The sequence below is a fragment of the Dictyostelium discoideum genome (assembly GCF_000004695.1).
Source record: "Dictyostelium discoideum AX4 chromosome 6 chromosome, whole genome shotgun sequence".
NCBI classification, from domain to species: domain Eukaryota; phylum Evosea; class Eumycetozoa; order Dictyosteliales; family Dictyosteliaceae; genus Dictyostelium; species Dictyostelium discoideum.
In genome coordinates this window covers 1,596,998-1,618,388 of record NC_007092.3, presented here as the reverse complement: position 1 = coordinate 1,618,388, position 21,391 = coordinate 1,596,998, and the positions used below count along the sequence as shown (strand labels likewise).

Sequence of the window (21,391 nt, the reverse complement as noted above, 5' to 3'; positions counted from 1 at the left end):
TCTAATGTTATTATCGTGATTAAAATATTGGTAATATAAAGTATCAGAAACACATGGATGTGTGTAATTTGGGTTTCTTTTTCTAATAATATTAGGTAACTAAATAAAATTTTCACTATATTAAATGATTAATATTTTTTGTCTCCATTTCAAATTGTTTTTATTCTAATCGAATCATAAAGTAAAAAAAAAAATTTTATTTATTTTTAAATTTTTCATATTATTTTTTTAATTTAATTAAAAAAAAAGCGCCAGTTGTGAAAAAAAAAATAAAACGCAAAAAAAATTGAAGGTTATTATTATTTTTTTTTTTAAAGCAATCCACTCTAAAAATATCACCCCGAACATCGCCGAAAATTAATTAAAAATAAAAAACAATTTTTTTTCAAAAAATAAAAAAATTCCCAAACATAAAAAATTTATTTTTTAAAAAGTAAATAATAAAATAGTAAAAATGTCAAGTGTATCAAGAAAAGTACTAAAGGTAGCTAAAGGTATTGCTACAAAAGATGGTGATGGAGTTTCATTAACTCGTGTTATTGGAGGTATGAATTCATTTTAGTATATTAACTTTATCACCTAATATTAATAATAATAAAAAAAAAAAAAAAAATTGCAACCCACCTAGGTTATTTTTTTTTTTATTATTTCCTTTAGGAAATTTAAATTTTATTAATAATTATTTTCTTTCCAATAGGTTCTATAAAAAGTAGTGAAGTTGATCCATTTTTAATGTTGGATGCCTTCAAATCTGATAACCCAGATGATTATATCGCAGGTAAATATAATATATAGCATAGTATAGCATATAGTATCCAGAGTTTTCCCAAACTAATTTAATAATTTATTATTTATTATTTAGGTTTCCCAGATCACCCACATCGTGGTCAACAAACTCTCACCTACATGATTGAAGGTGCAATGTTACATGAGGATAATAGAAAAAATAGAGGTTTATTATTACCAGGCATGGTTCAAATTATGAATGCAGGTAAAGGGTATGTGTAATTAAAAAAAAAAAAAAAAAAAAAAAAAAAATTAGAAATTAAAAAACAATAAAAAAAAAAATTTTATATATATTAATAAATATAATTTTAATTTATAATTTTAGTATTATTCATTCAGAAATTCCACAACAACGTGATGGTATGATGTTTGGATTTCAATTTTGGTTAAATTTAGCAGCAGCAGAAAAGATGTCAGAACCATGGTATAAAGATATTCCAGCAGCAGATATACCAGAGGTTAATACTGATGATAAAAAAGTTAGAATCATCGCAGGTGTTTATGATGGTATCGAAGGTCCAGTTAGAGATTTACATGTTAAACCAATCTTTTTAGATGTTAAATTAAAAGCAAATGCTAAATTTTCAGAGGAAATTCCAGATTTTGATCATAGTTCTTTTGTTTATGTTTTCGAAGGTGAAGGTTTTTTCGGTCCACAAGGTAATCAAGTTAAAATCGGTGATCAACATATTGGTTTATTAGAAAACAAAGATAACAATACCCTCTCAAAAGATGATCAACAACAATCAATTCCAAATAAAATTGATGTCACCGCTGGTGAAAATGGTGTTAGATTTTTATTCTTATCTGCAAAACCATTACGTGAACCTGTTGTACAACATGGTCCATTCGTTATGAATACACAAAGAGAAATTCAACAAGCATTTTATGATTTTCAATCTGGTAAATTTTAAAATAAAATGTAAAAATAATAATAATAATAATAATAACAACTCTGATAAATAAATTATATTTAAAATAAAATTGTTGAAGCTCTTTCATCAAGCTTTTGATTTTTATTTTTAATTGGATATTTTAAAATTTCAAATAATTTTGGATTATTAAAAATTGAATTTATAAATTTATGATTTTTTGAATGAATTTCTTTTAAATTTGGGAATTGTTTTTCATCTATAATAATATATGAAGTTTTTATAATTAAAATTTCAATTGATGGAAATATTAATAATGGATGTATACCTCTATATAATGTTAAAATTTTAATATTATTAACTATATTATTATTATTTTGTGTTGTTGTCGTTGTTGTTGTTGTTTTATTATCATTATTATTTAATAAAGGTAATTCTAATTTTTCAATTGGTTCATTTATATCTAAATTTGTTAAATTAATTTTATTTTTTAAAAATCCATTATAACTTGTTGGTTTTCTAAACTCATCTCTAATTTTTAAACTTGTTAATGAATTTGGGAATGTAGTTGAATTTAAATTTGATTCATCTTCATTTGATAAGAATTTACAATCTATTGAATTTAAACAATTTTTAAAATCATTACTTAAATCATTTGAATTATACATTCTTATTTTTAATTTTAAAGTTGTTGTTGTTGTTGTTGTTGTTGTTGTTGTTGTTGTTTTTGGTGGTGGTGATTTATTAAATTTTGAATTTTTAAAAGTTATTAAATTAACAGTTGAAGGAATAATACAATTTTCTAATGATTGATTAAATGATTTACCAAATTTAATTGTTTTTAAATTTTTTAAATGAGAAAAAGAATTTGGTTGAATCTTTTGATTGAATTTATTACCAAAATCAATGTATTCCAATTCAGATGGTAAAGAAAATGGTTGGATTGGTTTATTACCATTATTGAAATTTTTAAATTTAATTGTTACAATTGAATTTGGTAATGAATTTGGTAAGATTTGTTTATCGAAATAATTAATAATTAATGTTTTCAAATTATTACATTGAATTAATGATTCATCTGAATAGAATTTACTAAACATATTAATACTTGATGAATAAATAGTTTGTTTCAATCTAAAATCACTTGCTTTTCCTAAATTTAAATGAATTAATGTTGATGAAGGTAAAACACCATTTGATACTATATTATCCCAATTTTTACCTAATATCAAAGTATTTAAATTTTCATTCAATGGAAAACAACCAATTTGTTTCAATGGTTGATTAAATGATTTACCAAATTTTAAAGATTTTAAAGATTTTGGTAATGATCCAATTATGATTGGTGAATTATAATTTTCACCGAGTTTTAATATTTCTAAAGTTTCAGGTAAACAATTCAATGGTATTGAATGATTAGCATGATAAGTTAATTCAATTAAACCAATTGGTAAATCTGTTGATTTATTTAAAGGTTTATCATAGGCTCTACCAAATTTTAATTTTAAAACTGTTGATGGAATACAACCACTTTCAAGATTACCGTTAAAATTATCTGGTAATCTTAAATCAATAATTCCCATTGGTATTTGTCCAATTGAAATTGTAGTGATTTTATTAAAACTATTTGAAATATATAATGGTAGGTTGATTTTGTTATAATCTATATTTGGCATCTTTTTAAAATTTAATTTCCTTAAGTTCACTTTTCCCATTAAATAGTTTGGTTTTAATGGCCATTCACTTATATCTAATGGTTTAGTATTATCAATATTTTGATAGTATTCCATCTGCATGGTGAATATATTTAATGTGGTGATTTGATCTGGTAATGGTGGTAATTCAAGTTGTATTCTTGGTTCATCTAATCCTAATGAAATTGCATCCCTACTGTATTTTATAGTTAGAGTTGTGACATCTTTTGGTAAAAATTGATCAAATAGAATTCCATCAAATAATTCAGAATGATCATCATAAATTCCATTACCATTTAATATATCACTAATATTTAAAACTAATGAATTTAAATATCCTTTTGGTTGAAAATTTTCTCTAAATTCAAAAATTGAATTTATACTATAAAAATCATTTAAATAATTATTTATATAATTATATAATTTTAAATGATGAAATATTATTTTTTTTAAATAAATATTTCTCCAAACTTTAAAAAATAATTTATCACTACCAATCATTTTTTTTTTTTTTTGTTTGAATTGTTGTGGATAAAAATAAAAAAAAAAAAAATAAAAATAAAAAAAAAATAAAAAAAATGAAATTTAAAAATAACCACCTCACAAATCCAAAACAACAAAATGCCAAAAAAAAATTTTATATGGAGAAAAAAAAAAGCATAGTTAGAAATTATAAAATTCTAATATCTCTATAACTACAAAATAATAATGAAATGATTGTGGTGTTTATATTTATGTTAATTTGCAAAGTCGCTCGCAGAAAATAAAAAAGTAAAAAACACCGTACCTACGAGCATCAAATTCTCAAAGAACTTTTGCATTTGCACTTTTTTTTTCCATCTTTCTATCAATTACAATATGAAATAATATACTTTGTTGAAAATGTTAAATAAAAAAATAAAATAAAAATTGGAATCAAAAATGTAAAATATAGATGATACCTAATTACAATTACTTGTATACCAGATATTAAAAAAAAAACTTTAAATTTTTTTTTTTTTTTTTTTTTTTTTTTTTTTAATATTTGCTTACTATTTTGAATTGATTTGAATTTGTTGGGTTTACATTTTATTATAAAAACTTAATATGTAACTGGGATACAGAAAACATTTAATTTTGGATTTTAAAAAAACTTAAAAAACTAAAAAAAGATTTAATTGTTTTTTTTTTTAGATTTTTATATTATTTTTTTTAATTTTTATAAATTTTTTTAACTATTTGAGTTTTCCATCACAAAACCTTTACAGATGAATTAATTTTAATTTTTTTTAAAAATTTTTTTTTTTTTTTAAAATTTTTTTTTTTTTTCTATTATTTTCCTATTTTATTTTTCTCCAAACAAAACAAAACAAAACAAAACAAAACAAAACAAAACAAAACAAAACAAAACAAAAAAAAACTAAACAAAAGAAAATAGGATATGTTCCCAGAGTAGATAAAATGAATGAAACTTTTGAAAATAATTCAATAGTGTTTCTTTTTTGTCTTTCAATTTTATCTTTGTTTATCAATTTAGATTTTACAATACAATTAACATTTATTATTCCACTATGTCTTCTTTTATCAAAAAGAATATATTGTAATGGATATCAAGGGTTTATTTCGATTTTGGTTAGTGGTTCAATTATCCTCGGAACTATTTTCTTCAATTCAATAGTTAGAGTTTTTAAAAAACAAACTGGAATTAAATAAAAAAAAAAAATATATATAAAAAGAAAAAGATAAAGAAAAAAAAAAAAAAAAAAAAAAGATAATAAAAATATCTTTTTAAAGTTGTAAATAAAAAATAAAAAAAAACTCTTAATTTTTTTTTTTTTTTTCCGAAATATCCAAATTTTTTTTTTTCATCTCTATTTTTTTAAAAACCCAATCCCCTTTAATAATAATTTTTTTTTTTTTTTTTTTTTTTTTTAATTTAAAAAACCCCATTTTTTTTAATTTTAATTTTTAAATTTAAATTTTTTTTGGTTTTTTTGGTTTGGGAAAAAGTTTTTTTAGGGAATGATAACCCCCCATTAAAAAAATTTTTCCAAAAAAAAAAAAAAAAAAAAAAAAAAAAGAAAATTTGTTCCTTTACAACAAAATATTTTTGGGTTTTAAAAAAAATTTAAAAATTAAAAAAAAATTAAAAAAAAATTAAAAATTAAAAAAAAATTAAAAATTTGTTAAAAAAAAAAAAAACCCAAGCAAAGTTGATTCCCTTTTATAACCCCCCCTTTTTTTTTTTTTTTTTTTGAATTTTATTTAACAATTTTTTTTTTTTTTTTTTTTTTTTTTTTTAAAACACCATCTTTTTTTATTATTATTACCATTGAATAAAAGGTATTTGGAAAAAAAAAAAAAAAAAAAAAAAAAAAAAAATGGTAGAAAATAATAATAGTAATGATTCAATTTTAATAATAAATAAAGAAGAAAAAGTATCAGTAAAAGATGAAAAAGTGGAAATATCAAATGAAAAAACAGAAAATCGAGTCCACATGTTAAGTTTAACAACAGTTATGATAATTGGATTTGTGGCAAATGTTGAATATGGTATTGTAATGCCATCATTATTAAAATATTTAGAATCAATCAATGGTAATAGTAATTCATTGGGGTGGGCATTAGCAGTATTTTCAATAGCACAAGTTTGTTTTTTACCAATTGTTGGAATTTGGGCAGACAAAAGAACAATGAAAGAAAGTTTTATAGCAAGTTTAATAGTTGGTGTAATTGGTAATATAGTTTATGCAATGGCAATCGATCCATATATGGTGATTGCAGGTCGTTTCATAGCAGGTATCGGTAGTAGTAATATGGCATTAACCAATAGTTACATTGCAGCAGTCAGTACCAAAGAGCAAAGAACCAAATTTATGGGTATAATCAATGGTATCAATGCATTTGGTTTAGTTGCAGGTCCAGCATTTAATCTTGGTATTGGTGAAGTTAATTTCAATTTTTGGATTGGTAAAGTTCATTTCATTTTCGATCCATTAAGAACACCAGGTTGGTTATTAGCATTATTTTTATTCTTAATTTTATTATCATTCATTGGATTCAGAGAACCAACTCCAATAATTGATAATCAAGATAATAATCAAACTAATATTGATCAAGTATCTAAAATTGATATAAATGAAAAACAACAACATATTTCATCATCTAAATTTAAAAGTAATGAAAAAGCACCATTATTACATAAAAGTACAAGCCATCCACATGCATTAGATAAATATTCAGAAGTTACATTGGGTGGAGACTATAAGCATAGTATAAATCAACAATATTCAACATATAGTAAATATCCAACATTTGGAGAGGAAGGATCATTAACATATAGAATGGTTAATCCAAAAGGTTTAAATGGAAATGGTGGTGAATCATTATCAACTACCATGATTACACCACAATCATCATTTCAACATTTTTCAAGTAAAAAATTTTCAAAATATCAAACCTCTTCATCAAATGGTGGTTCAATTCATCAATCAAGATTATTTGGTGCTGATCAAAAGAAAAAAGAACCAACATTTTTAGAAAATTTAAAAAAGATATTAAATGCATCACTATTGACATGTTTTGTAATTAATTTTGTGCAAAATTTTGTATTTGGTTCACTTGAAACTTTAATTACACCAATCACTCAACAACAGTATGGTTTTGGTACAATTCAAAATAGTATTATGTATAGTTTGGTGTCATTGGAAATCATAGTTTTCATTATTGTTACAGTTATATTCACAGGTAAAGGTGGACAAGATAAACATGCAATCATGTTTGGTATGTTATTCATTGGTGCTGGTTTAATATTGATGATGTTCTTCTTTGGACTTGGTTTGGCAACTGATAGTGTACCAATGTGGAAATTCATTTTATCGGTTGCAATCACTACTGTTGGTATTCCAACTCAAAATACTTCAGTCTATAGTCTTTATTCTAAACTATTGAATAGAATCTATGGTGAAGAAGAATCTCAAGGTTTCCTAAGTGGTTGTATGATGATTATGGGTAGTCTTGCTAGAATTCTTGGTCCGCTTTGGGCTGGTTATGGTTTATCAATGATAAGACGTCTACCACTTTTCATTGTATTAATTTCAATGTGGGTTTTCGATATGGGTATAGTTTTATTATTCTGGAAGAAATTAACTTTTAAATTTGATCCAAATTCAAAACCAATTATAGTTTCTCATTAAAAAAAAAAAATTAAAAAAAAAAAAAAAAAAAAAAATTAAAAAAAATTAAAAAATAAATAATAATAATAATAATAAGTAATAATAAGTAATAATAAAATAAAAATATTAAAAAATTTTAAAATAAAAAAATTTTAAATTTGCCTGGTGGATTTATTTTTTTTTTTTATTTTAATACAATTAAATAATTTATTCAGAAAAATATAAATATATATTATTGAGATACAATTTTCATTTTTTTAACAAATAAATTTAAAATTAATAATTATTCCATATTATCTATTTTTTAAAAAATGGTTAATGTTAATTTGAAAACAAATTTAAATGTGTATTTTTTTTTTTTTGAAATTTTGACTTTTTGGTTTTTTTAAATTGTTTTTTATTTTTTTTTTTATTTTTTATGCACTTGTGATTAGTGATCATATTTTTTATTTTTATTTTTTTTTTCTATCAACACTCTAAAAAAACAAAAAAATGATAAGTTCGTCAATTTTTAAAAAAATATCAAAAAATATATTAAATAAAAATCAAGTTAAACATATAAAAACAAACTTTACAAAAATTACACCAAATTTTAAAAATGTTAATTTGATTTATAATGTAACAAATAACCACCATCATACATTATCAACAACAACACCATCATCATTAATCAATAATAATTTTACTATCAATTCATTTAATAATAATAGATTCTATTCAACAAATATTAATGATAAAGGTTATGAAAATAATAATAAAAATAATGAAAATAATAATAATAATGAAAATAATGAAAATAATGAAAATAATAATAATAATAATAATAATAATAATAATAATAAAGAAAAAATTTTAAATTTTTTAAATAGAAATAAAAAAAATATGTTATTTTCATTTGTTGGAGTTGGGTTAGGATTTTTAGGTTTTGGTAATAATTCAAATGATAATGATAATGGTAAACAAGATATTGAAGAAAAACCATACTATTTTAAAATTTTAAAATATAAAATTACAGAGAAATATTTAGTGATTGGTTCATTAATTGCAGCAAATATTATAGTATGGCGTTTATTAAAGATTCAAGGATTTTTAGAAAGATTTGGTCCACATTTCTTCCTTTCACCATCATCACTTAATAAGTATCCATCATCTTTAATTCTTTCAACATTTACACATACAGAAGGACTTCATATACTTTTTAATATGTATGCATTGGCATCATTTGGTAGTACGGCTTATGATCATTTAGGAACTCGTGATTTCTTAATACTCTATTTCTTGGGTGGTTTATTTGGTTCAATGACAAGTTTAACTTATAAATTGTTGGTGGGAAGTTATGTAGTTCCCTCGATTGGTGCAAGTGGTAGTGTTTTCTCACTCTTTGCATCCTCTGTTTTATTTGAAAATTCACGTGTAAGTATTATATTCTTACCAATGTTTGATTTCGAAGGTTCTCAAGTATTGGCAGCATTGGCACTTTTCGATTTCTGTGGTTTATTTTTACCCCTTTTTTCAAGAAGATCACCTTTGGATCATGCTTGTCATTTAGGCTCAACGTTAGTTGGTGCTTTTGTTGGTTTCTTTTATCCATACAAAGAGAAATATCAACACTTTAATGGTACTGGTAAAATTGTAACTCCAAATTACATTTATCAAGGTGAATTCCGTGATGGTAAATTCAATGGTATAGGTCAACTTAATAATTACTCCCATATCTATAAGGGTATATTCAAAGATGATCAATTTTTAAGAGGTCAAAGATTTACAAAATCAAATAATGTTATTGATCAAATAGAAAGAAGAAGTAGAAATTAAAATAGTAAAATAAAATAAAATAAAAATAAAAATAAAAAAAAAGATTATCATTAAAAATAATATATATTTATATAATTTTTTAATTAAAATAAAATAAATAAAATAAAATAAAATAATATAAAAAAAAAAAAGATATCAAAAATGTTATAATTTGAAAAGAAATAATTCTCACCATTTATTTTTTTTTTTTTTTTATATCTTATTTTTATTTTTAATTTTTAATTTTTTTTTTTTTATTTTTATTTTTATTTTTAAATTATTTCTTTTTTTGTATTAGTGGTGTTAAATTTGTAATATGATCTAAATAACATTATTTATTTTCAATAATTATTTTTTGCAAGCTATTGTAATTTTATTGGAAAGTGTTGTTTTTTTTTTTTTTTTTTTTTTTTTTGTGTTGTTTTGTTTGTAAAGAAGTATTATTATCCTTGTTCATTTTTTTTTTACATTATCAAAAATGGTGTGGGAAATAAAAATTATTATTTATGGTTATAAAATTATTTCTGTGCATTTTCAACCTCCTATTTCCTTATAGATATTTAATTTTCCACACTTTCATATTGATTTAATTTACATTGGTGTTCTTTATTTTTTTGCGATGTTTTTTTTAAAAAGCTTTTTTCGTGATTATTTGAATTGTGCGTTACCTTTTTTTTTTTTTTTTTTTTTTTTTTTTTTTTTAATCCTTATTTTATCATTATTTATTTTTTATTTTGTTTTATTTTTTTTATTTTTAAATTTTACAAATTTCTACCAATTGTTTTATTTTGTGTTGGTCAATATTTTTTTGTGTCATACCTTCAGTGAAACAATTTAATAAAATTAATACTTTTTTTTATGATAATATATGATGAAATAAATAAAAATTTTAAAAAAATACTATTACTAAATTTGATTATATAAATTTTAAGATTTAAATATTGATAATAAAATTAAAAAAAATTATTTAAACACTTTTTTTTTTTTTTTTTATTCATTTAATTTCAAACTAAATTATTATTTAAAATATATTTATAATTAATAAAAAAAATGTTATTTGGTATGTATATATTTTTAATAAAAAAAAAAAAAATAAAAAAAATAAATTAATAAAAAATAAAAAAAAACAAAGAATTAAATAAAAAAAAAAAAAGAAAATATTATATTTACTAACTAAAATCATGTTTTTTATTATATATATATATATAGAAAATTTAAATAATTTCTCATTGAAAAATAATAAAAATATAAATCAAAATATTAAAATGTCTTGTATTAAAAATGAAAAATATAATGATTTAAGAATATGTATGATGGTTCATCCAGTGGCTCCAGTAAAAACTCAAAGATTTGTTCGTGTGGAATATTACCCATAAATTTTGAAAAAAAAAAATACAAAATAAATTTGTACTATAAATCTCGATTCCGGAATACTCCCCCAGATCGTTTAGAAAAAAAAAAAAAAAAAAAAAAGATATTCCGAAAAATATATTAATAAAAATAATAAATTAAAAATTACAAATATAAAAAAAAAAAATAAATAAATTTAAATAAATTAAAAATTTTTTAAGTTTTAAAAAAAAAAAAAAAAAAATTATTAAGATGTCAATTAAAGAAAATTTAGAAGTATCCAAGATAATAAAATTTTGGAAATTTTGATAAAAATTACCATGTTTGTATTTTATTTTTTATTTTTTTATTTTTTTTATTATTTTTTTATTTTTATGAATAATAAATTAATTTATTTTTAAATTTAAAAGGATATTTTAATGTATGAAAATGATGATTCAACAAACCGTGTTGGTAAAGAAGCAAATCATAAAGCTTAAGAACCAATTGTTAATAATGCAACCATTCATGAAGCAAGAATAACCAAAATCTTAGTTGATGGAAATAATACTGCCTATGAAATGTTTATGAATTTCACTTATGGTGGTTACAAAGTTGCGAAAACTCAATGGGCTTTACAAGAATGGAAAGATGGTAAAGTTATCAAAGAAGAGTTCTATTAAAATATAAAAAATAAATAAATAATATTGTATATTAAATTTATAATCATTCATTTGATTTTATTTTTTTATTTAGATTATTTATTTATTTATTTTAAATTTCCAGAATATCATTTTCAATTTTAATTTTTTTTTTTATTTTTTTTTATTTTTTTTATTTTTTTAATTTTTTTTGTTTTTTTTTTTTTTATTTTTTTTATTTTTTTTTTTATTTTTTTTTTTTTTTGAATTGTTTATATTAAATTTATAGAAAATGAATCAACAACAAATTAGAAGAGTTGAAACATTAACTAATCATTTATGTTCATCATCAAATGGTAATTTTTTTTTTAAAAAAAAAAAAAACAGAATATTAAAAAAAAAAAAAAAAAATTAACCTTAAATTATTAGAAAGTTTTTATCTCTCATCAAATAATACAGATGCATCATTAAGAGAACTTGTTATTAGAGCACAAGCTCAAAGAAATGCAAGAAATACTAAAACTCTTAAAGGTTTAGAAGAGATGAAAACTTTAGTTGGTAAAGAGATTGGTACAAGTGAATACTTTAAAATCACTCAAGATCGTGTAAACTCTTTTGCTGAATCAACTGGTGATTTCCAATGGATTCATATTGATCCAGAAAGAGCTAAATCTGAAAGTCCTTTTGGTGGGTAAATTATCTATCCTCTATTTATAAAAAAAAAAAAAAAAAAAAAAAAAAAAAAAAAAAACCTCTCAATGTATATACTAATTATTAATATTTATATATATATTATAGTCCAATTGCACATGGTTTCTTAACATTATCATTAGCACCAATGTTTGCAGAAGAAGTTATGCCAAATGTTGAAGGTATTAAATATGGTGTAAATTATGGTTTCAATAAAATTAGATTCTTATCGCCAGTACCAGTCGATGGTAATTTAAGATGTAAATTTGAATTACAAGAATTAACACCAGTTTCAGGTGGTGCTCAAGCTGTTATTAAATTAACTTTTGAAGTTGAAGATCAACCAAAAGCTTCTGCAATTTGTGAATGGATTATTCGTTACTATGAATAAAAACTCTATCAAAAAAAAAAAAAAAAGATGGATTTTTTAAATAATTAAAAATAAAAAAAAAATGAATAAAAGAATAATATAATATATTATTTTTTATTGTAAATATAAATCATTTTTTTTTAAAATTGTATCGGTTGATTTTAAAACATATTAATTGATTTTAAAAGAAAAAATCAATTAATATGTTTTATATAATTTATAAGTATATAATAAAACATAATAATTAATCTTTTTCATTTAGATTTTAAAATCAACTAATACGATTTTAAAAAAAATTAAAAAAAAAAAAATAAAAAGTAATATTAAATCTTGGTTGGTGTGAAAATAAATAAATTCATTTACAAGAAAATGAAAAGTGTGTTAAAAAAAATAAAAATTAAAAAAAATTTAAAATAAAAATTTTAATTTAAAAAAAAAAAAAAAAAAAAAAAAAAAAAAAAAAAAAAAAAAAAAAAAAAAACCGACCCACCCGAGTCTCACCAAACGTTTGAAATATTTTTTTTTCAAACATTTCATTTTATTTTATTTTCTCAATCAACAAATAAAAATATCTTTTTTTTTTTTTTTATTTTTGGAGAAAATGTTAAATAGATTACAAAGTTTAAAAAAGAATGAAAATTTAATTAAATTTTATTTTAATAATAATTATAATAATTTAACAAGATATTTTTGTACAGGTGGTAGTGGTGGTGGGTCAGATATTTTCTCAACAAAAAATTCAAAAGATGCAATAAATAGTACAATTAGAAGTAAAGAAGATATTGAAGAAGAGATTAAAGGATTTCAAAATGCACCACAAATAAAACCAAAAATACCAGTTGATCCAGCATCATTACATTTAAGTTATAGTATTCAAATTGCAATTCAAAAAGCATATGATGAATTTATGAATGGTAAACCTGAAGAAGCATTAAAAAGATATTATTGGGTACTTAGTCATACACCAGCCGATTATGCAGTTCGTATTCAACGTGCAACAGTATTAGAATCATTATCACGTTTAGATGATGCAATCATTGATTGTAATACAGTTATTAAAAATTCAACTGAAGGTGAAATTTTATCAGAGTATGTATTGAATTAATTAATTAATGTGATTGATTAATTGATTGATTGATTGATTGATTGATTGATTGATTGATTGATTGATTGATTGGTGAATATATAATAATAATAATATTTTATTGTATATAGAGCATTTGTTATTAAAGGAATTTGTTTAGTTAGAAAAGAGAAATATAATGAAGCAATTGTTGCATTTGAAAAATCATTACTTTTAATACATAATCCAAAAATTGTTGATTTAAAGAGAGAGGCAGAAATGATGTTATATCCAGATACAGTTATTGTACCAAATCATGAAGATGATTATGAATTCTTTAATGGTTTATCATCAACTTTAATGGGTAATGCAATGGTAAAGAAATCACCAATTCACGGTAGAGGTATCTTTGCAACTAGAGATATTGAAGAAGAAGAATTACTTTTTGAAGCACCTTCATTACTTTCAATTTCAACAAATTTAGCAAAACATAAATATGAAAAACATGATGTAATATTAATAATATTAATTTTTAAATAATATATATACATTTTTTCATAATATTAACATATGTTTTATTTTATTTAGGATGAACATTGTAATAATTGTCATTTATCATTGCAACCAGTTGAATTACAAAATGATAGAGAGATATCAAAATCAAAAGAATTTCCAAAGATTGAGGATACATTAAGTCGTATGACAAATTTACCATTGGGTTCTATTAGTGGAGTTTGTTGTCCAAATTGTAATGAAGCTATATTTTGTTCATCAGAATGTGAAGCTCAGGGAATGGCAAGACATAGATTAATATGCAGTGGAACACCATCAAATGTTCATACAAACTTTTTAAATAAATTTTATCATGATATTTCAAAATTGGATGACGAAGAAAGAACAGAGTATTTATTAATGTTACAAGTGTTTTCATTGCAATATACAACTGGTGGTAACCAAGACGAACCATTACGTTCAATGCAAATGGACCAATTCTTAAAGAGACTAGTTCATACTGAACCATCAAAAAATCATACAACCTCATATTTAAGTAGAAAAGATATGAAAATCTATCAATCTATAAAAGGAATTTTCTCAAATCGTGAAATCACTCAAGAGATTTATCATCGTGTTAAATCAATAATCAGATTGAATGCTGTGGCTTTCCCAACTTCTAGAATTAAAATTCTCTCTGAAAAAAACCCAATGGATGAGTTAGGCTATTCATTTGATTTCCAAGAGATTCCATCACAACAATTAGCAAGTATTCTAATGCAAGGTTCTTTCTTTAACCATTCATGCGAACCAAATGTTTTCATTGCAACCCCAGTTGTAAATGATAAATCAATTCGTTTCTGTACAAGAAGACCAATTAAAAAAGGTGAGGAACTTTTCATATCTTATTTAGATGGTGAAAAATTAACAACTGAAAAAAGAAGAACGACTCTTAAAGAAACTTATTCTTTTATTTGTAATTGTCAAGCTTGTACTTCCAGAAAAACTATTGACTTTTTAAGTATACTCGATTAAAATAAAAAAATAAAAAAATAAAAATAAAAAATAAAAAAAATCCAGTTTTCCCTTTTTTTATTTTTTTTTTTTTTTTTTTTTATTTTTTTATTTTTTTTTTTTTTTTTTCACAAAAAAGTCTAAAATTTAATTAAAAATTATTTTTAATTTTTATTTTTTTTTTTTATAAATTTTTTTTTATTTTCATTTTTTTTTTTTTTTTTTTTTTTTTTTTTTTTTTTTTTTAAATATTGTTTTTATTGTTGTGTTCAAATATTTGTATTAAACGTATTAGGTGTATGTAATGTCATTTAATTTAAATACAATTGGACTAAATACAATAACAACTTCAAATACTGCAGCTTTAAATTCAACTATAAATAATGTAAATAATAATAATAATAATAATATAAATAATATAAATAATAATAATAATAGTAATAATAATTTAAATATGTTATCTACAACAATTTCAACTCCAACTTCAAATCCACCAACATTACAGCCACAACAGGCACAACAACGACAAAGTGGTGATAATGGAGGAATAACTTTAACAGGTCAATTATTAGCAATACAACAACCACAACCACCACAACCACAACCACAACAGACTCAACTACAACAATCTGCTAATAATACACCACCACCTTCAGTTGAAAATATAACAATATATATATTACCAGTTGGTATTCAAACTACAAGTTTACCACCATTTTTAATGAAAAAACATACACTATTCAAAAGATTATTTGGACATATTTCACAAAGATTTTCAATTGAAGAATCTCAATTAATATTTTTATTTCAAGATAGAATAGATCCTGAACAATGTCCTAATGATGTAAATATTTAAATTTCAATATTCATATATACATATATATACATAAATAAATATATACATATTAACTATTTCTAAATTTATAAAGATTGGATTAAATAGTGGTGAAACAATTGTAGTTAGAAAATTAAAAAATAAATTACGTGCAAATAACCTACATTCAATCTTTGTAAATAATATTGGTTCTTTATTTAATAATCCAGTTTATAGTGATATTGCTTTTAAATTATTAGATGGTTCACTTTTACTTTCTCATAAAAGTTTGTATATTTTTAATTTATTTTTTATTTATTTATTTCTAAAAACTAACATTTATTCCCAAAAAAAAAAAATAAAAAAATAAAAAAAAAAAAAAGATATTTTATCGTCCAGATGCCAAAAATTTCAAGGAATGTTTCAAAATGATATGAAAGAGAGTCAATTAAAAGAAATTGAAATTGTAAATTATGAACCTGCTGTTTTTAGAAAAATGATTGAATATTTATATTCAGATTCATTAAATGAAGATAATATTGATATGGTATTACAATTAATTATTATAGCAGATGAATATTTATTAGATACTTTAAAACGTAATTATTATTATTATTATTATTATTATTATTATTATTATTATTATTATTATTATTATTATTATTATTATTATTATTATTATTATTATTATTAAATTTTTTAAAGATTAAACTAAAATTAATTTCAAAAAAAAAAAAAAAATTTATTTTTATAGACCGTTGTGAATTAAAATTAATTACTGAAATTAATTCAAATAATGTTGCATTATTTTTATTAAAATCAGATATTTATAATTGTAAATTTTTGAAAAAATCATCAATGGAGTTTATACTGGGAAATGTTAAAAAATTATTCCAAAATAAAGAATTTAATAAAGTTTTATCAGAATCACCAAGTCTATTGTTGGAAGTTATCCAAGAAATGGCACCTCTTTATGAAGATAATGTAAATGGAAGTCGTAAATCTTATTTTACCATTAATGGAAATTAATTATTAAGTTTTTTTTAATTCTTAAAAAAAATTAAAAAAAAAAATTATAAAAAAAAAGAAAAAATTATAAAAAATTGTAGTAGGAAGAATATAATAAACATGGAGCAATTATAAAATCCTATCCTTTTTGGATTTTTTTTTTTTATTTTTTTTTTTTAATTTTATTTTTTTTATTTTTTTTATTTTTTTTATTTTTTTCATTTTTTAAATTGCATTCAAAATTTTTATTTATTTTTTTTTTTTGTTTTTTATTACTTTTTTTTAATTGTATTGGTTTAATATTAGAAGTAAAAAAAATAAATAAAAATTTCACAAATAATAAATAAAAAATAAATTTATATGTATATTGGTTGTGTGTAAAAAAAACTTTTTTTCATAGTTTTTTTTTTTTTTTTTTTTTTTTTTTTGGAACATTAATTAGAGAATAATAAAAAAAGTTTATATATAAATCAATATATGGGAGTTGCATCTTCAAATACAGCAGCGGGTGGAGTTGTACCAGGAGAGAATATAAATAATGATGAAACATTAAGTAATAATAATAAAAATAATAATAACAATAACAATAACAATAATAATAATAATAATAATAATAATAATAATAGTTCAACAACCACCAATTTACTAGTAGCAGCCGATACAGCAATAGCAAACATGGCAAGTTTTTATCAAAGTACTCTTAGCGATGATTTTAAATTATTAGCATCAGAAAATCAATTACCAGAGGATTTAGATACATTCATGGAGACATTATTATTTAGTTTAAACTTTTCAGAAGAATCAAATCATAATTATGTTTATGGTTTATTAAATGAATTATCAAAGCAATTAGGTAAATTATTATTATTATTATTATTATTATTATTATTATTATTATTATTATTATTATTATTATTATTATTATTATTATTATTATTATTATTATTATTATTATTCATTATAATTAATAATTTATAATAAAAAACTATGATTATTAAGTATTAATTCAAAAAAAAAAAAAAAATAATCTTAAATAGTATCAAATAATTTAAAAACTAAAAATTTTAATAGGATTTTAATGCATTTTATAAATAAATTAAATTTATTTAATCAACAATTAATAACGATATCAGAGTCAATGAAAAAGAATAAAGGTAGTAAACAACAGTTAATATTAGATCAATCAGTAGAAATTCAGCTATACACACATCAACAGTTTTTAGTAAATTATACAATTTTAATTCAAACTTTCTCAAAATATATCATAGAGAATATGGATCATGTTAATATTATTCAACAATTTACAGGTGATTCTGAAAATTCTTTCAAAACTATACCCTTTGATTTAATTTTATCAATTTTAGGTTTTTTATCAAATGAATTAAGGTATTTATTTCATATGTATATATATATAGCACAATATATAACTCTTTTGGAAATAAATAATTAATAATTTTTATATTTTTTTTTAATTTTAGGGATTGTTCATATGATTTACATGATGTATTATTAAGATTTATTTTAATTTTATTTTCAACAGAAATGTATTTACCATTGCCAACAATACAAGAGAATTATTTAACAGATACATTTACAGTGGATTTTAGTTTTTATGAATTATTAGCCCCAAAAACCAATATATTTTTAAACATTTTAATGGATACAGTTTATAATAATCCAAACTCTCCAATAGTTTATAGTTTCATTTTCAATCTTTTTAATAATATCATTGAAAATAAACCACCACCCTCAACTTCAAATAGTTTATTAGATTCAATTGGTAGTGCTGCTTGTAAGTATTAATAACTTTCTTTTTTTTTACATATTATTAATAGTATTATTGACTCCCTCCCTCCTCACCCATAATAATATATTATTTTTAGCTTATTTATTATTATTACCATTAAATGCGTATAAATATTTTTTCCCTCAAAATAATGCAACAGGTAATTCAATGACAGAGTTATCAACTTTTAATTTATTAGTATTGGTTCAATATAATTACCCAAAGGGTAATCCTTTTAGAAAAATTTTATCAAATATTCAAGATAAAGATTGTAAATATAATTTAATACAATTCTCACTATAATTTTTTTTAATTTACACCTTTTTAACAAATTTTTATTTTTTTTTATTTTTTTTTTTTTTTATTTATTTAGTTTCAATAGATTTATTAAATTCAAATCCAAATAATCACCAAATTAGGATTTCAATGCAACAATTATATGAGAGTATTATAAAATCACCATCGTCTGATAAAAATATTTTATTACTTTATTATTTATTACAAGAAAATAGTTTTTTTTTTAGGTATGTTCAATCAAGAACTGATTTAGATAATTTAGTATGTATTGGGTTTTTTAAAAAATTGGAAAAAAAAAAAAAAAAAAACATTTATCTAATTCTTATTTTTTAGTTATTACCAATGATTCAGATTTTATATAATTCTTTTGAAGAAAAACCACAACAAGTTAATATGATTTTGATTATTATTTTAATTTTATCTCAAGACTCTTTATTTAATGAAAATGTTCATTCATTAGTAAGTATAGTTTTTTTTTTTTTTTTTTTTTTAATTTCCTCTCTCTTTTCTATTAACAATAAATCTTTTTTTTTTATTTTAGATTGTTCATCAAATATTATGGTATAAAGAAAGACTTTTAATTGATGTTTCATTAGGAGGTATTTTAATGGTTGTATTAATAAAATCAATCATTTTAAATTTATCGAAATTACGTGATGCTCATTTACATACAAATTGTTTAGCGATTTTAGCAAATTTATCTTCAAATATCTCACATATTCACCCATATGTTGCAAATCGTTTAGTTAAACTATTAGAAATATTAAGTAAAAGATATATAAAATTGTAAGAATTTTTCTTTTTTTTTTTTTTTTTTTTTTTTTTTTCCACCAACCTAATCACCACTTTGAAATTTACTAATTAATAATATTTTTTTTTTTTTTTTAATTAAAATAAAAAAGAAAAAAAATGTTAAATCAAGTTGATTCACCATCAAAAATTAATACAAACAATAGTAACAACAATGTAAAAGATAATACAAATAATATAACACAATCAATGTCATCAGTATCGATATCAGATGATTTATCATTGGATGTGAACCAACTTCAGCAAATTAAAAATTTAGAAAATCATAATAGCAGCATTAACAAACATCACAATGAATCACATAATAATAGTTCATTTTTAAATTCACCCGACCTTAATCTTAAAGAATTACAATCTGAAGAATTAACCACTCACTCTGAATTTTTGTATATTGTACTCCAAATTATAAATAATACACTCACCTATAGAGCATACTCAAATCCACATTTAATTTATTCACTTTTACATCAACAAGAGTATTTCCCTGTATTTTTAAATGAAGAAAATCTTTCTTCTTTATCTAATAATATTTTAAATGTAAGTAATTTATAAATTAATAATAATAATAATAAATCATTAAAAATAATTAAAAATAATTAAAAACATATATAAATATAAAATAAATATTAATATTAACAATAATTATAAAAATTAATGATAAAAATTATTTAGATACTTTCATATTTTTCAAGTGAATTAAAACATGCAATTAATGGATTATCACAACAAGAGACAACAGCAGAAACTATAATGTCATTTATAGAAAGTAAATCAAAATCTTTACCAGTTCCACCACCCGATCAAGAAGGTATTCTTAGATTTAAATATGAAGAGGAGTCAACAAGTTTTGAATTTATCACTCCTTATGTTTGGTCAATTATTTTCAATTATTCTGGTGAAAAATGGGATACTAAAAATATTACTTTATTCCCTACTGTTGATTTAACAACTATTAAATCACCAAGTGTTATAGATGCAAATAATTTCACTCCAAAAAAACAACTTTCATCCGATCAACTTCACTCACCACCAACCAATACTACAACCACAACTACAACCACTACAAATTCTACATCATCTAATACAATTTTGAATTCCATGCCCATCCCACCACCAAACACACAACTACAACAACAAAATAATTTAAGAAACCAAGAACAAAATCAAGAAGAAAATGGTGATGAAAAAGATGATAAAATAGAAAAAGAACAGACAACCGGAGTTGAATTATCCTCTACTGAAAAAACCAACTAAATAAAGAATTTAATAGGTTTTTTTTGTAGGTTTAATTAATTAATTATTTATTTATTTATTTATTTATTTATTATTTATTTATTTATTCCTTTTTTTTTTTTATTATGCCCAATTAAAATCTCAACTTTATAAGAAAATATAATAATTTGTGCTTTGGATTAAGGAATGAGAAGGAAAAACTAAATTACCATATTCCATTCTTCATTTTCTACAACAACAAACTTAATTTTTGTATAAAAAAAAAAATTCAAAAAAAAAAAAATTCAAAAAATAAAAGGTTTTTTTTCATTTTTTTTTTATTTTTTTTTATTTTATGTCGTTTTGTGAAATTTTTAATGCTCAACTATCCATACTAAATTAATATTAAAATAAATATAATGAAATCATTGTTAAAAAAAAAAAAAAAAAAAAAAAATGAAAAATAAAATAATTTTGTTAGATTTGAATTAAAAAAAAATAAAATAAAATATGAAAATAATTTATTGGTTATCCAAAAGTTTTTTCTTTAAAAATATAAAAAAAA

General features: G+C 20.8%; 9 protein-coding genes and 1 pseudogene across 9 annotated transcripts; 9 read left to right on the top strand and 1 right to left on the bottom strand.

The window, feature by feature from the left end:
* Window positions 1-454: 454 nt before the first annotated feature.
* On the top strand, window positions 455-1,700 carry DDB_G0292528 (pirin family protein; the record flags this gene model as incomplete). The annotated part of the gene is made up of 4 exons (XM_002649052.1): window positions 455-545; window positions 698-778; window positions 863-998; window positions 1,112-1,700. 4 exons carry the CDS (start codon window positions 455-457, stop codon window positions 1,698-1,700), a joined length of 897 nt encoding a protein of 298 aa, XP_002649098.1.
* Window positions 1,701-1,759: 59 nt separating this feature from the next.
* DDB_G0295841 (FNIP repeat-containing protein) lies at window positions 1,760-3,853 on the bottom strand (the record flags this gene model as incomplete). The annotated part of the gene is made up of 1 exon (XM_002649051.1): window positions 1,760-3,853. The coding sequence occupies one exon, from the start codon at window positions 3,851-3,853 to the stop codon at window positions 1,760-1,762; it is 2,094 nt and encodes a 697-aa protein (XP_002649097.1).
* A 1,859-nt stretch (window positions 3,854-5,712) lies between these two features.
* Window positions 5,713-7,527, top strand: DDB_G0292432 (hypothetical protein; the record flags this gene model as incomplete). Its single annotated transcript, XM_629607.1, has 1 exon — window positions 5,713-7,527. The coding sequence occupies one exon, from the start codon at window positions 5,713-5,715 to the stop codon at window positions 7,525-7,527; it is 1,815 nt and encodes a 604-aa protein (XP_629609.1).
* Window positions 7,528-7,998: 471 nt separating this feature from the next.
* DDB_G0292430 (hypothetical protein) lies at window positions 7,999-9,321 on the top strand (the record flags this gene model as incomplete). Its single annotated transcript, XM_629606.1, has 1 exon — window positions 7,999-9,321. One exon carries the CDS (start codon window positions 7,999-8,001, stop codon window positions 9,319-9,321), a length of 1,323 nt encoding a protein of 440 aa, XP_629608.1.
* Window positions 9,322-10,350: 1,029 nt separating this feature from the next.
* DDB_G0292526 (hypothetical protein) lies at window positions 10,351-10,676 on the top strand (the record flags this gene model as incomplete). The annotated part of the gene is made up of 2 exons (XM_001733008.1): window positions 10,351-10,360; window positions 10,510-10,676. The coding sequence occupies 2 exons, from the start codon at window positions 10,351-10,353 to the stop codon at window positions 10,674-10,676; spliced, it is 177 nt and encodes a 58-aa protein (XP_001733060.1).
* A 393-nt stretch (window positions 10,677-11,069) lies between these two features.
* DDB_G0294625 lies at window positions 11,070-11,312 on the top strand (annotated as a pseudogene; the record flags this gene model as incomplete).
* A 250-nt stretch (window positions 11,313-11,562) lies between these two features.
* Window positions 11,563-12,351, top strand: DDB_G0294627 (MaoC-like dehydratase domain-containing protein; the record flags this gene model as incomplete). The annotated part of the gene is made up of 3 exons (XM_001733007.1): window positions 11,563-11,626; window positions 11,700-11,961; window positions 12,069-12,351. The coding sequence occupies 3 exons, from the start codon at window positions 11,563-11,565 to the stop codon at window positions 12,349-12,351; spliced, it is 609 nt and encodes a 202-aa protein (XP_001733059.1).
* A 580-nt stretch (window positions 12,352-12,931) lies between these two features.
* Window positions 12,932-14,920, top strand: DDB_G0294629 (SET domain-containing protein; the record flags this gene model as incomplete). The annotated part of the gene is made up of 3 exons (XM_001733006.1): window positions 12,932-13,419; window positions 13,546-13,903; window positions 13,982-14,920. 3 exons carry the CDS (start codon window positions 12,932-12,934, stop codon window positions 14,918-14,920), a joined length of 1,785 nt encoding a protein of 594 aa, XP_001733058.1.
* A 283-nt stretch (window positions 14,921-15,203) lies between these two features.
* DDB_G0292428 (hypothetical protein) lies at window positions 15,204-16,742 on the top strand (the record flags this gene model as incomplete). The annotated part of the gene is made up of 4 exons (XM_629604.1): window positions 15,204-15,743; window positions 15,829-16,000; window positions 16,097-16,312; window positions 16,468-16,742. 4 exons carry the CDS (start codon window positions 15,204-15,206, stop codon window positions 16,740-16,742), a joined length of 1,203 nt encoding a protein of 400 aa, XP_629606.1.
* Window positions 16,743-17,198: 456 nt separating this feature from the next.
* DDB_G0292524 (hypothetical protein) lies at window positions 17,199-20,868 on the top strand (the record flags this gene model as incomplete). Its single annotated transcript, XM_001733005.1, has 9 exons — window positions 17,199-17,574; window positions 17,759-18,107; window positions 18,200-18,513; window positions 18,605-18,778; window positions 18,881-19,065; window positions 19,138-19,263; window positions 19,346-19,590; window positions 19,707-20,151; window positions 20,287-20,868. The coding sequence occupies 9 exons, from the start codon at window positions 17,199-17,201 to the stop codon at window positions 20,866-20,868; spliced, it is 2,796 nt and encodes a 931-aa protein (XP_001733057.1).
* Window positions 20,869-21,391: the final 523 nt, after the last annotated feature.